Below are 15,343 nucleotides of genomic sequence, written 5' to 3' on the forward strand. Positions count from 1 at the left end.
GACTAAGACCTTTTCCTATGGTGTCAACCGAAATTGGCACGGTATTTAACACTGAAGAAAAATGTAAATACTAAATATATTATTCTATTTCAATGAAAATAGCTTGATTATACCGAGAGCACAGTTCTAAGCTATTTTTACAATGTTGTACATATTAAACGACTGGCAAGACAATGACGTAGTAAAACCCACGTACAATTCACTAGCATTTGCAACCAAAACGATGAAGATGTTTTCAAAACTCAAACAACTTGATTTTTACAAACTTCATTAGACTTGAGGAAAAGTGTACAGTTGTATGGCTTGTGATTCTGTAAATATCTTCAATTCACAACCCATTTTCAACCCATTCTCAACAATTGCTTCAGGGGCTGGTTAATTTAAATTTTAATAAATTTATGCCAGAGAAAAACTTATGTCTCGAGAGATCCTAGCTATTTTTAATAGAACATTATTTTGTATTTCGATGTTAAAATGCCTCCACTAGGAATTGGAGGCAAACCGAAAATCAATCGATGAATAAGACTGCAATAGCATAGGTTTTACGCCATTTTAATAAGATGAAAATTTCTAGATTTTGGTAATGAGGAGAATTATCAATTTACTATCATAATCGTAGGAAAGATTGTTTTTGGGAAATACAGCATTTATTTGAAACTAGAATCACTTTTTGGAATTGACAAACAAGAACGGTGTTGCACTCTTTCATGAATTTATTGAAAAGTCCATGCAATAAAATAACACACTTAATGCAATGTTAAACAAATTTAAACACGATTGTGTAACAGCCCATTAACAGATTTGGAAGCATACAAAGCTACAGCACAGCAAAACTACCCCACTGCCATATCTAGAGAAAGATGATGAGATAAATGTATGTTTCTGAAAATGATCTGTAAACTGGTGTAAATAAAATGCATGTCAGCCGATTTGTTTAGAAAAAATAAAGATAATTTCCTATTGAACAAAACCCACATTTTCTGTTTCTGTTTTATTTTTTAATTATTATTGTTCGTAATTAACTCACACTATGCGATTGAAGTGGGACCGGAAATTTCTACATTTAAATTCACAGAATTTGGAAAAGAAGAGTTGCGTTTGCCAGTTAAATTTGTATCACACTGATGGTCCGAATTCACATCTGCCTCATTACAAAATAAGTCGGATTCGATGTTTTGTAGTTCATAACGAGATAGATGTTCAACAATAGCTGCAGCATAACAATCACCCAGAAGATTATTTGTTGTCCTTATTCGATCGCTACGGGTAGAAAGATACATTTCATTCATTTTCTTGTCTTTTTTTTCTATCCTACATACTTACACGAACCAGTCAATCGCAAAGAGAAGCGTGGCATTGTTAATAGGTGCATCTATTGCAGACAGGGCAATTAGTAGTAAAACAAGCGCTGCCGAAGGAATACTAGCAGAGCTCATTGATGCAGCCGTTGAAGTAAGAATAACAGTGACCACCTGCCCAACGTTGAGCGTCATGTTGCTCATCTGCGCAATGAAGATTGACGCTACTGCTATAAAAAGAGCTGTTCCGTCCATATTGATATTACACCCAATCGGAAGAACGAAACGTGTAATGCGAGAGTCAATCTTGAGGCGCTCGTTCATGCATTCAAATGTTAAAGGAAGTGCCGCGGCCGTAGATGCTGTCGCGAAACCAGTTAATATAGGCTGCATTAGCCCTAGGTAAAATTTGAATGGGTTTTTTCTCAAAAATATAAAGTATATTGCCTGCAGGATAACCCACTGGTAGAGAAACACACCGAAAACTATCGTAAATATAAACCAAGCTAATTGCCTCATTACGAAACCTATGGCGTTGACGCTCAATATTTTTCCGGCTATTACACTGCTGATGCCGATGGGTGTAAGCCACATGACTCCCGTAACCATCTTCATAATTACTTCGAATATAGCGGAAAAAAACTGTATTACCACATATCCTTTCCTCCCAATTGTTCCAAGGAGGGTTCCGAAAACCAAGCAAAAAAAAACGATACCCAGAGAATTTGTACCCGCCCGGTATTCTATGATGCGGGTCCATTCCACTTTTTGATCAGACCACACATCAGGACTCATTGGTGATATCGTTGTAATAATACTTGAGGAAGAATCGCTATCGTTTGTCGACAACAAGCTTGCCTTGGGAACATAAACTGTGTGGGCTTGTTGTAAGGCAGCTTGAAATATGTTATCGGGAATTAAATTTCTGAAAAAGATGGAAAAAAGTTTAAACATATTTCTAAATCATCATTTAAGCTAACGTACCGCCCAAGGTCCAGAATGCTGTCCATAAGACTCACAGCCTTGTGTTTGGTGATAGAAGAATCTCCTATAGGTTTCTCTAAATTTGAATTGCCTGGATGAATGATAAGCGCCAGTACCGTGCCAAGAATTGCATTGAGTAGTGATGTGGTAAGAAAGTAGACGAAGGTTCGAAGAGCTATTTTTCCATTAAGTTTGGCATTCAAGCTGGAAGAACCACTTATAAGGCTTGCTATCACGAGGGGAAGGATCATAAGTTTCAGAACTCGCATGAACAGCTCACCAGGGTAGGCAATTAACATAACAGATTCCGCGGACAAATCAAACAGTCGTAGTGTAAAGCCTATAAAGAAAATACCTTATTTAGCATCGCAGCAACAAATATCAGTTACGGTAAAACAAATTTAATGAGCGACATAGTATGCTCTGGACAGCATTGAACGAAGAGTTGAACAGAAGATCTCTTTGAAGCAAGACGAGTTTATTAACTTTTCCGTGTAGTTCAAGAAAGCAGTAATTTTCTTTTTTTGCTAAACCAAATCGTTTTCAAAATGTTTTCTTGCATTATACGACGGTGCTTGAACATTGAACGCATAGTTCTTTCCAAGAGTCATCGGTATTCCACACAAATTGGAGAAAATCGTTCGGATGTAAGTATGTTTGAAAGTCAGGACGAACCTTCCATTCCTTTGCATTTTTTAAACCATGTTCCATTTCGGCATAAAAAAAAACAATATATTTATTATTGTTCCATAGAAAGGACTGGTACTAGGGCTTTATGAGCAAGAAAATGATACAGAAGAGCCGAGACTCTCCCAAAGCGCAATCCACTTCGATGCTAAAACCGACGGAAAGCTATTAAACCTTGTAAAAGAGTAAGTTTTCTGTATCTGCTAATATGAGTAAGATTAAAATTAGTAATTTTTTTTTACAGATACAATCTAAAAGGTAAACTCGGAAGTGTTAAGGTTTTTACTAATATAGACCATGAAATTGGATCGGTTGCTATTGCCGGTCTGGGTCTGGAAGGAATTGGTTACAATGAACTGGAAACGATTGATGAAGGCATGGAAAATGTACGAATAGCAGCAGGAATTGGGGCTAAGACTCTCGCAAAAGAAGGATGTTTACAGATCTTTGTCGACCCGATGGATTATCCAGAGCAGGCAGCTGAAGGCAGTGGACTCTCTACTTGGCGATACCAGGCAAACAAAACGAAGAAGAATCGTCAACCCATACCAAAGTTAGACCTTTACGATGCGATCGATGTGGATGCATGGACACGTGGTTTGTTTAAGGCTGACGCACAAAATTTGGCACGAAGTTTATCAGATGGTCCTGGAAATCAAATCACCCCGACTTCGTTTGCCCAAGCTGCTGTTGATGCACTGTGCCCTTGTGGAGTCAGTATCGAGGTGCGCAACAAAGACTGGGCCGAAGCTAAGAATATGTCATGCTTCCTATCGGTAGCAAGAAGTTCCTGCGAGCCTCCAATTTTCCTTGAGATTAGCTACTGTGGGGACGACAAGGCCGGTCGACCAATTATGCTAGCTGGCACTGGAATGACATTCAACAGTGGAGGGCTGTGTATAAAGAATCCAGAAAACATGAGCCAATTTCGGGCTAGCATGGCTGGAGCTGCTTCGGTAGTGGCCACTATTCGAGCTGCGGCTGCCCTTTCCCTCCCTGTCAATTTGGTAGGACTTATTCCGCTGTGCGAAAATATGCCATCAGGCATGGCGTTTAAACCTGGAGACGTAATAACAGCCATGAATGGAAAGACAGTTGCTATTCACGACACAAATAATGCGGGTCAACTGATGCTAGCCGATGCTTTTATCTATGGCCAGACGACCTTCAAGCCGAAGCTAGTTGTGGATGTGGCCACGCTTTCGGAAGGAATTGTCCATGCATTAGGTGGTGCATCTAGTGGAGTATTCTCAAATTCTGATTTTCTTTGGTCTCAGATGCTAAAAGCTGGTTCAATATGCGGCGATCGTGTCTGGCGTATGCCGTTATGGCAATATTACACCCATAAAGTAACAGGTTAGTGGACATTGTTGTAATCAACACACTAAATACCTTAATTTTCATCATTTTCTTTTGTTCTACAGAGTACAGCAATGTGGATATCAGTAATGCTGGTCGAGGTAAAGGAAGCGCTTGCTTAGGAGCAGCATTCCTTAAAGAATTCATCCCGTGCGCAGACTGGGTGCATATGGACATAACCGGTGTTGGTATGGTCAAACAAGGCGCCGGCATCCCGTATCTCGAAAATGATCGTATGACAGGACGACCAACCCGTACTCTCATTCAGTTCCTTCAGCAGTTAGCATGTTCAGATCTGCAGAAACATGATCTGATTGAAACCAAAACTGGCCAAAAGTAGGATAATCAACAAAATGAGCAAAGGAAAAATTTAGCTCTTTAACAATTAGTGACCAAATTCTATTGTAACTGTCTTTTTCTAATGTCAAATAATAAAAAAATAAAATAACCTAATAAAAATAAATAACAATGCTGCATTGCTTACCTCCTATGACACCGAAGAACACTCCAGCTAATGTGATCAGCATAAGTTTGTTGCTTAGCAGTGAAACTTTCCAGCTTGAATGATGTTCAAGGGCGCAAAGTAATGGTTCTTGCCTTTCCATCCCTGTTTCTTGTTTGAGGAAACGTTGTTGATTCTGTGCCATTTCTTTTGCTATCGAGAAACATATAAGCATATAAATGCATTAAATATGACATGACACGCGCTTTATTTTTATATTGCTGCGGTATTGATGTTGTGTTTATTATACGTTTGAGTGCAAGTTAATAAAGGTTAAAAAAGTTAATTCAAATAATCTTTGCATAATGTATATGAATTTAGACGACACATGTGTGCAATCTCTCATGTGAATGGTATATACCCAAGAGACCAACCAATTGCCAGTGATTCTATGCCTTTATTAGGGTAACGAAAAGATTTGCATCGAAGGTCATTGCGTTAACTAAATTGTTCCATTTTTATTTATGTCATCAATCTTCTCCAATTTGCATATAAAGTATGGCATTCTGTGTGTGACACGAATAACACGCCGAAACCGTGATTATGGTAGCATTAATGATATATCAGCCTTTAGTTATTGAATCAAGTGCGTCTTCAATCACGATTGTATGTAAGCCGCAAAAATGTAAAAAAATAACGAAGTTAGATAAGGGTTGGTCCCAAAGCAATCTAATTATCGCACAACCTTCATACATGCAAAAAATTAGTTAAACTATGTTTTTGCAAGGCAGGTCAGCGAAGAAATATACCAAATTTTAAAGTAGTCAATGAAATTTGGATTTTGCAAATTCCCTAAGATTAAAGCCAATTAATAAATCAGTAATACGTTCAAAACATAACAAGTTCAAGGTTTAAGCCAAATAAATCAATCATTAAGTAAAGGTCAATTTTAATACAAGTGTTGACTATATTGAAACCACTTGAACTCTCAATCTAAATTGAAAGAGCTGCATGCCTATCATATAAACGTATTTATGTAAAAAAATATGTACTTTAATTTATATTGTAGCATGAACATGTGATGGAACTAGAAATCGTTGATTCTGCACTTTATCGCCTTTACCTATTCTATTACGCCACAATCTCCTACGCAACCTTGCATATGCTTGTTCAAAAAGAAACAGTCTTGTTTATTCCACTAAACAAATACACGAGCAACAGTATTCAACCAAAATAATCCTTTTAAACTGTACGTAGACACAACACAAACGCAAAACACAACCCTTTGCCGTCATTGGCCACATAGAACTGTCTGTTTATGCATCGGTTGAAAATGCATCGAGTGAAAGATGCCTGCGCTGAACCCATCGTCTAACAAACGACAGTGCAAAACCAGGTCTTACTTGGTAGGGCAGCCTGTACTCTATGAACGTTGTAAAGGCAAAAGAACCAGAGCTCTCACGGTCTTGAACAAGGCACGAAGCTTCAACTACTAGTGTGGGTCGCGCGAATCTCGTAGCATTTACGCGAAAGTGTGCCGATCAGTGAAAAAACACACCAGCCTAAAACTATCACTGGTCATCACCGATATCTAAAGCGTTCTATAAATACAATCAATGGATCAAATAAACAATCCCTTTGATTCAGTTTACGACGAAAAAATCAGCTGTTAACGTGCAATGTAAACCACCACAAACATTTAAACTTTGATTTACCAATAGAAAAATCTCAAATGTTTGCTTAATACAGTGACGGTTGCTGTACAAGTTACAGCTTATGATAGATGAACGAATAAAAAAAAATATGTGAAGCATCCAGGAAACCATAACTGTACGTAACAAATAAACGAGGCTTATGGGAGCAAATCTGTTTAAACCATTTTATGATCCTTTTTTAACTACACTATCACATCGCCGTGGAGCGCATTAATCGAAGGGATTATCTGCGGACCTACAATTGACGGTTCCAAAGGCGTGTTGATTTTTTTAATGAAATAATTTAATTCTACTTTAATTTGTTCGTTTAAAAACAATCTACAGCATCAAGGGCTTATTAGACTTGTGTACTTGAATAGTCTCGAAATGGTGCGCTAGGCTTCGTGTTCCAATTTTCTAAAGGGCGTAGTCACTCGGTTGTGTCAGAACCCCTCATTAATAGAATTATTAAAATAAAAAACTGTTTTTATGATACCATATCATCTGATGGCGTAAATTATACATCAGATATGTAGCATCAGACTATCTGTGGATTTTGACTATCCGGCAACTGTTCGGAACCGAATACCTCGAATAATCGACGCTGTCGACGCTATGGCGTTTGCAGCATTGAATCAATTTTGAGTCCATTAAGTTAATAAAAATAATAAATAAAAATATATAATTATGAACGAAAAGTATTGATAGCAAACTAATCTCTTAATAAAAACTCTGTGGCTAAAATCGTTCTTCTTTGTTATAGGGTAAAAGTACCAATTATGGCCCACTTAGAGTACGGTCGTCGCGAAAGAAATCGTAGCATCATTGTATCGACCATATAACGATAAACTTGGTATTGTAATGTAGAGTAGCAATCTAAGTACGCACCAAAAATATTTTTGAGTTTCTTCTTCTTCTTCTTGGCGTAACGACCTCTTGGTCATGCCTGCCCGTTAAGGGCTACGTGGATAGTCAGTCCTCTCGTACAGGGGAGGGTCCGGTCTCGGTTGGGATTCGAACCCACGCCGTCGAGATGGTGAGCCCCGGCGCTCATGGGCCGATTTTCTAACCGGCGCTACCGCTCGGCTGTCGCGGACCCTCATTTTTGAGTTTATTTTATGTTTTATGTTCACTTGAAAACAATTCCCGAACACACTTTTTGTCGCTATTTTGGCCAACTTGTGTATCAGTTTTGACCCACATAAAAAATGCTTATTTTATGTGTTTTATGTTTTATACAATCTTTAAAATAATTTAGACACTGCTATTTACTTTTACCGTTTCACCCAAGTGAGATTAAATTTTTTAATTTGGTATTTTATTATCCACTTTTTTGCAGGATGATAGTTTTTTCGTTTAGAAAATTAGGCCTTTAGGCCTTTAACAAATTCCGGAACATGGTTCATTGCTCCGTTACGAGGAACGGCACTGTGTAGGTGCAGAACCGTTATGCCAACACTAGCCAAAACAGCCGTAAAATTTTCTTTTCTTGAGTCAGAAAATTGCCAGAAAATAGAGAAAACACTATTTTCTAGAGTCAGAAATTAAAAGTTCACCTATTTTCAAACGTGTCCGAATATTGTTCGTGTGCTAGTCGTCCATTCGAAATGGAAGGTTCAGGCGATATGCTAGCAATATACAATTTCAACGAAAATGAGATGCTCGATGTAAGTATAGCGGAACAGTTCCCTACAATTTGTAGTTGATCGATAATCTGTCTCATTGTCGTATATGGAAGGAAGAAAAACCGTCAAAATTATGCAGCCTAGTTAATTTCTTTTCCATGTTTACACGAAACGTTTCCTATTTCATTACAATGCCTGGTTAGCTTTCTTCCAAACGACCAATATCTTTTAAAGGAAGTGTTTGTACTATACCCCTAACTTAGACCATTTTGTTGATAAAATAATTCTCTGCTACTTCGTTTCCGTGATAATAGTTTGATGTAAGTGTCGTGCCATGCAAGCAGCCTACAATTAAAAATTATCCATCATATAAGAGACAGGACCGACTGCTGCGCCGGATGTTTTGAGCCAACAAGTTGTATAGCTGAACTACCAAGTAGGCCGATAAGAGACTCTCTTACTATGAAAATGAAAACCGATCTTCAAAAAACCTTCGGAGACCAAAGATCAGTTGAATAGAGAATCTTGCAGCTATGATTATGAACCCGAAAATGGGTTTAGTTTACATTTGCCTATCCGGAATTGCCGCCGAACTCTGCTACAACAGCCAACACTCTACGTGGGATGCCAAAGGACTACAAAGCATAAACCCATTAGTTTCTGTGACTTTTCATTTCATTAACTTGGTTTCTACACCGATCGTTGTCGTTCATCTGTTCACTGTGCCTCATTCTTCTATATGTTTTGAAGCAGCATTTAAACTGAACATTTCATCTACCCGCGCCTTCATGTCACTTATTACATTATACAGACATTTTTTAGTCCCTTTATGAATCATCCCGCAAATATCTTATACCTTATTTCCTTCGCAGGGGAACAATGTTTTAGAATTTCCTGATCTAGATTTTGTTTACGCCGATGCAGACAGCCATACAAATGAAATTGCCGAGCTTTATAGCTACACCGAACAGGCAGAATTCCAGCAAAATGTTAAGGTAAGCCATTTGAATTCATGGCGATCAATCCTATTCATGTTCATTATCTTATACTCTATAGGCATTTGAAGATCAAATGGAACAGTACAATTTCCCACCTTGCTGGCAGAAACTGGCTGAAAAAAAACAAAATGGCATTGTACTCAAACTGCTTGACCAGCTCGAAATGTCGAAAAAAAGTCTCCGGATGAAAGCAGCCAGATGTATTTTGTACCTTGCGCAAGGTTGTTGGGCCGAAGTTCAATCCGACCAGGAACAGCAATTGTGGGCTAGGAAGAATGTAATGATGCTTTATAGATGCGGTGTGTTTGGTGCATTTGTTGAACTACTTAGCTTGGAAATTGAGTATGTTTGCTCTCTTCTCCAAAGACGCAAATTCATATTGTAATCATACTACTTTAATTTCAGTAACTCCTCAACAGCAAACATTGCTATGCGTAAAATAGCTGTTTCGCTCGCAGATTCGATTGATTTACGTATCATACTGTCAGTGCTATATATTATAACAGAAGTTATGCGCGCGGAGAAGGAAACAAAAGGCCAAGAATATTCTCAGTTGGTTGCGAATTTCGTTACAGAAATAAGTATGTAAGAAGTACAAATTTCTTGTTATACGTATAGTCTATGTTATTAACAACTTGCAGCAAATCCTATAGGCGATGAGTTGTTGCCTGTAAAGCTACTCGGGATGGTCACACAGTTTTGCACCGGTATGGCTCCACATTTTCCAATGAAAAAAGTACTACTTTTGCTGTGGAAAACATCTCTAGTGTCCTTGGGTGGCATGGATACACTGAAAGATTTGAAAGGTAAAGATAAATAAGGTCGCAAGCAGCATATCATGCGTTGTATTCTATTGTTTGTTGCTGTTATGTTTCATAAACAGATAAATATCGCAGTATGGCCGGCCTATCCCAGAATCGCGAGGACACATTAGAGATATCAAGGGCGATGCGTGCTAGTTCGCCTCCTATAACGGCACCTTCAAATGATGATAATCAGAACGCCAAAAGAAGCAGACCATCCCGAAGAGTATGTACGAACCCTAGTCAAACGCAAGAGGTAGTGAAGCTTTCTTGAGTCTCATCTTTATTTATATTTCTTCTTTTTTCGTCCCGAAATTTCTTGTCATTCCATTCGTTTTTTCTATTTGTTCCACTATGATACTTACCACTTCTGGAATACTATTAACTTCCCGACCGATTTTTTACTTTTTCCCTTTATCTTTCTACCCTTCTCTCTGTTATCTCCCTCTTGCTCTTTCTGGTCCACTGTCTGTCTCACGCTGTCTTTTGCCTTATAATATATGACTTTATAACCGTCCAACATATTTCTTTATGCTCTTCGCTTTTCTTTCACCAGGATACTTATTTGTATTTCTGCCAAAGTATCCTATAGAACATTTCTACCCCCTCTTATTAAACAGTTTTAAATTTGGACTAGTTTACTTTTCAGCTTGAAATTCTCGATTGTCTTTTGGTTCTTTCCTGGCAAAAAGTCGAAAGCATACAGCAATCTCCTATAAAGAAGTCATTTATGCTAGACAATTAAAAATCGATATTGAAATAGTAGCTTCGTCAGTTTTTAACATATACGGGCACGATAACGAATTCTTCCTTCTTTGCCCATGTTATTAAGTAACAACCAAATGCTCATTTTATATTTTGCTATGGATAAAACCATACCGCTTCCAATGTTCAATCATACTCGAATTATTTTCTATGATCTCTATGGTAGAAAAAGTTGCTGCTTATTATGAACTGTTCCCAAGGCTACTTATTCAACAGTCAAACTTACCGGTTTTCAGCTTCTATAACACTAATCACTTTTTTATCAATAATTACGAATGGCTACGCTTCATTTAACTATACGGATATGAAAAGATTGCTGCGCGATACATAAACAGCTGCGCTGATAAGAAACAGCTGTCACGTCTGGCAACATAATTTTGGCATCTTTCACCGTTTATTGACTCAATTCGTTGTCCATACAAATATATTTCTTATCTTTTATTTCATCATGCTTTCATTTCATTAAATTCTTCTCTTTCCAAGAACTCAGGAGAGCAAATACTACCACTTCGCTTTCATATACCGTAAAAAAGAAGTCTTATCGTATAATACCAGCACTCAAATTCACACGATAATAAATAATGAAACATCTTTTTAATAACACATTCTAGCTTCAATATGTTTAATGTTTCGTGTTTTTTTGGTCGACATTACCTAGTGTTGTGTAGTCATTGTGTATCATAAAATTATTCTTAATGTTTGATTATAATACCAGCAACAATTAGACAAACGATTTCAAAATGTGTTTGTACATATCAATTTTTTTCATTATTACTATTGAATGGCATCATTCAAGACTCTAGAATAATAGACCCATTATTCTATCTATCTAATTATGTTTTCTGACGCGCTTTTAGTTTCTACATTTTTATTTCTCATCATCCTGTTAATTTCTTCTGTATCTTTTTTTCTAAAAAAATTCAGTGACATAGAAAAACAGTTTTAAACAAACTTGTAATTAAGTATGAATGCTTGTTAATATTTAACAGAAAATTACAATCTATACTCCTGCCTAAAACGCTGCTTAATGAATGTATGCGAAATGATGTAAATTTCAATTATCTTACCAAGGTGTAGTTAATGTTTTTTCGTTCCTGCAACAAAAAAATGAATCGTCAGGAACTGTACATGCATTCTCGTTAGAAGTTGGAGTGTGGTTTGAAAAGTGTCTGCATGCTAACGAAACCCAGCATCGTCTACGATATCTGGTATTTTATTCATGGAAAAAAGCCCAAGGTATTCGATCCCACTGGTCGAAACCAGCTAATAGTAGCGTATAACCTTTCGCGCAAAAAAAGGGGTAGAAACAGACGGGGGTGTTTGCACATCGAGTTGAATGTTCAATTGTTTGTCGAAAATAGTGTTTGGCTAAAATTTTCATTTTCTGTCCTGCGTTGTAGCATGAAAATGACATAGCAGCAAGAAAACCAACTAAATCCACAGCTAAATTTACATGAAGCGCAAATGACTGCAATTACATGTGCAACTATCAGTTTTGCTTTGTCCTTTGTGCATTGCGTGTAGTCGTTAATATTATTGAGCCAGTGCAATTTAAGTCACATTCAGTCTTGATCTGCGTGTAAATTTGTAAAAGTACAGCATAGTTTTATTTGTTCAAAATCATATCAACTAACATCATACATAATCGCAAACAAACAATAATGCTCCACAACTTGTAAAGGTTCCTTTGCGCTTCTCGTAAACCTAGCAAGCTTTTTCCTTATCCGAACCTAACGTTATTCATGTTGAATTGAATCTGACATACTTGGCACTCGTCAATCCGTATTTTTTTTACAATTATATTGCTTTTGAAAGCATCATGGTTAAATTTATTTATTTATTGTCGTCATACAACTAGACCAAAGAAAAATTAAAAAATAACATATTTCTAGTTTAATTGATAATAATACCGATGATAATAATTACCGATAATTGGATTCAAAATAAAATTCGTAGTTGAACTAGAAATTTTTCAATTTATACTTTCTGATAGGTGATGAAAAAATTACATATTATCTAGGATAGAATCATTAAGCATAAGAGTTATAGATTTTTTTTTATCAGAATTGTTAGTTTGAATGTTAGTTTTGCACTTTAGAACGGTGTAATTTGTTATGACATACAAGCTGTTCATGTAGTGAAACACTCGCTTTCACCTATCATTCCTCTTGTCTCAAATATGTAATCTTAATCTCAAACATTCGCTTACATTCAGAAAATTCTATATTATTCATTTATACCACAACTCACAAAACATACTACAAACATTAAATTCACAACGCCTTGTCCATGTGTTTTCTAATATATTAAGCGCGAATAGTTAAACATTGGGAGTAATAACACTTTATTGTCAACTTCTGGTAACCCCAACCTTCAGGGATTAATCAAGCAAAGCTCATTGGACGAACAGGAGCAACTTGGTCTGGAAATGGAAGCTTCTACAGCAGAAAACGAAGAAGATATAACCGATTACTTTCGCCAGTACGAAGATCCGATGAATGGAACAGGTTCGACTACTTCAGATGAAACTATCGCTGACAATGCTGAAGCACAGGATCCCAAGAGTTCCCCTCCGCCAGTTGTACTCGTCGAAGAATTACCACAGGAAATTACAAATCGTTTGCCATGGGCACCTAAAATCAGACGAAAAGATATCGATCTCTTTCTCAATAATTCGCGTAGTAAATTTATCGGTTACACTCTGAAGGATGATCATGAAACTCTTGCCGGACTGCCACAACCAATACAGGAAGGATTCAAAACATTGAAAAAGGTAAATTAAATCAAATTAATGGTATAAAATGCATAAAAACTTTTTAAAAATGAACTAATTTTTATATATTTTCTTGTGCTGGCTGTAGCATATGTATGTTAGCTTGGCCGACGTACAAATTCGACGGGAAGAGGATATAACACGTAACCCGTTGTCGACGACAGAGGGCGAAATACAGCTTACACCAACCGAAATATTATACCAAGCAATGCTGCCAAATCTATCGCAATACATGATTTCGCTCCTAAAAATTCTACTAGCAGCTGCACCAACATCAAAAGCCAAAACGGAAAGCATCAACATAATGGCCGACGTATTGCCTGAAGATATGCCGTAAGTTGATAAAACAGCTGATCTTGTTGATGATCGAACCTTAGAGATTAGAAAAGCAAAAGAAATAATGTTGATGTTTCTATTTATGTGTAGGATGACCGTCACGCAATCGACAAAACTGGGTATTGATGTTAGTCGCCACAAGGAGATAACTGTTAAAGCGGTATCGGCTATACTGCTTCTGTATCTGAAGCATTTTAAAATTAATCACATCTATCAGTTTGAGTTCATGTCGCAGCATTTGGTTTTTGCAAACTGCATACCGCTAGTGTTGAAGTTCTTCAATCAAGACATCATGAGTTATGTTGGCTCAAAAAATGTAATTCCTATTATGGACTTCCCATCGTGCGTAATCGGCGAGCAGCCTGAATTAACTTCAGAAACAATGATCATCGGCGATTCAGCTCCATTTTCTTGGCGAAACGTATTCTCTTGCATTAATCTTTTACGTATATTGAACAAACTAACCAAGTGGAAGCATTCACGCATAATGATGTTGGTCGTATTCAAATCAGCCCCTATACTTAAGCGCACATTAAAAGTACGGCATGCCCTAATGCAGCTGTATGTACTGAAATTATTAAAAATGCAAACTAAATATCTTGGCCGACAGTGGCGTAAATCGAACATGAAAACGATCAGCGCCATTTACGCTAAAGTACGCCATCGATTAAATGATGATTGGGCATTCGGAAATGACTTAGATGCACGTCCGTGGGATTTCCAGGCGGAAGAATGTGCCCTAAAAAGCGGTGTGGACAGGTTCAACAATCGTCGGTATCTGCAAGTGAATAATGGCATCTTGATCGGCATTGAAGGACTGGACTACGATGATCCAATCGAAGGAATAGGAATTGGAGTGGGTGGTTCTATAGGTGTTAGCGGTGGCGTTGGAGGTGATGGAATGAACGGTGGAGGGTCAACTGCAGGAGGCGGTGCAATGTGTACAAATGGTGGCGCTGTGTCGGCACTGGGTTCATCTGATCGTTTTAACGCGTGCTATGGAGGTCTCGCGCGCAAAGCAGAAGAGATTGAATTAAGTGAAGAATTTAAACAAAATTACGAAATGTGGCTTCAACAGGAGGTATACAACAACAACATAGATTGGGATGCATTACTCTCTGTCGAAGAACTTGATTAGAGATTACTGGTAATTTAGAGGAACACTGAATACAGATAACAGATAATGTATCTGTCGCTCTTTACCCCTTTCTATTGTATAAAACTCATGCGAAAAAAATACAACAGTTTACAATATATTGTTATTGAAAAACTATTTTATCTTGCTGCTTTATTCCTTGTAATCCACAAAGAAAAATGACGCAGAGGTTAACAACAACGAACAATGAGGAAAAGTAGTGATATTGAACATAAAGGTTGAATTTATTTAATTCTATCCTGAATGTTGTACTAATTTAGCTCCAGGATACAAATCGGAAAAGGACATCTCATCTCCCGGAGTTTTTTTATGGGACCAACATTAACTTTATCTTATTCCATGATGTAATGGTTACTAAGAATTATATAAGTAATGCCGAGGGCACTAATTCAAAAGCTATTTATTTAAGCTTGATAAGCAGAT

The 15,343-nt window shown here is 37.3% G+C and overlaps 3 protein-coding genes across 5 annotated transcripts; 2 read left to right on the forward strand and 1 right to left on the reverse strand.

Annotated features, from left to right (window-relative positions):
• Positions 1 to 964: 964 nt before the first annotated feature.
• Positions 965 to 5,969, reverse strand: LOC131266294 (excitatory amino acid transporter). Its single transcript, XM_058268742.1, has 5 exons — positions 5,894 to 5,969; positions 4,813 to 4,983; positions 2,283 to 2,622; positions 1,324 to 2,223; positions 965 to 1,260 (listed from the first exon to the last, which is right to left on the reverse strand). The coding sequence occupies exons 2-5, from the start codon at positions 4,973 to 4,975 to the stop codon at positions 1,029 to 1,031; spliced, it is 1,635 nt and encodes a 544-aa protein (XP_058124725.1). The 5' UTR covers positions 4,976 to 4,983; positions 5,894 to 5,969; the 3' UTR covers positions 965 to 1,028.
• On the forward strand, positions 2,831 to 4,668 carry LOC131265962 (cytosol aminopeptidase-like). Its single transcript, XM_058268276.1, has 4 exons — positions 2,831 to 2,929; positions 3,036 to 3,154; positions 3,214 to 4,325; positions 4,394 to 4,668. Exons 1-4 carry the CDS (start codon positions 2,831 to 2,833, stop codon positions 4,666 to 4,668), a joined length of 1,605 nt encoding a protein of 534 aa, XP_058124259.1.
• A 1,976-nt stretch (positions 5,970 to 7,945) lies between the features above and the next one.
• Positions 7,946 to 15,052, forward strand: LOC131266884 (striatin-interacting protein 1 homolog). 3 transcript variants are annotated; one of them, XM_058269563.1, is made up of 9 exons: positions 7,946 to 8,131; positions 8,962 to 9,084; positions 9,146 to 9,455; positions 9,507 to 9,668; positions 9,729 to 9,893; positions 9,971 to 10,116; positions 13,033 to 13,428; positions 13,517 to 13,761; positions 13,855 to 15,052. In XM_058269563.1, exons 1-9 carry the CDS (start codon positions 8,072 to 8,074, stop codon positions 14,900 to 14,902), a joined length of 2,655 nt encoding a protein of 884 aa, XP_058125546.1. In that variant the 5' UTR covers positions 7,946 to 8,071; the 3' UTR covers positions 14,903 to 15,052. The 3 variants fall into 3 exon arrangements, with proteins under 3 accessions (XP_058125546.1, XP_058125544.1, XP_058125545.1); XM_058269561.1 differs by having other exon boundaries at positions 9,146 to 9,429; positions 9,493 to 9,668; positions 9,971 to 10,146; XM_058269562.1 differs by having other exon boundaries at positions 9,146 to 9,429; positions 9,493 to 9,668.
• Positions 15,053 to 15,343: the final 291 nt, after the last annotated feature.

Source organism: Anopheles coustani, chromosome 2 (genome assembly GCF_943734705.1).
Source record: "Anopheles coustani chromosome 2, idAnoCousDA_361_x.2, whole genome shotgun sequence".
NCBI lineage: Eukaryota > Metazoa > Arthropoda > Insecta > Diptera > Culicidae > Anopheles > Anopheles coustani.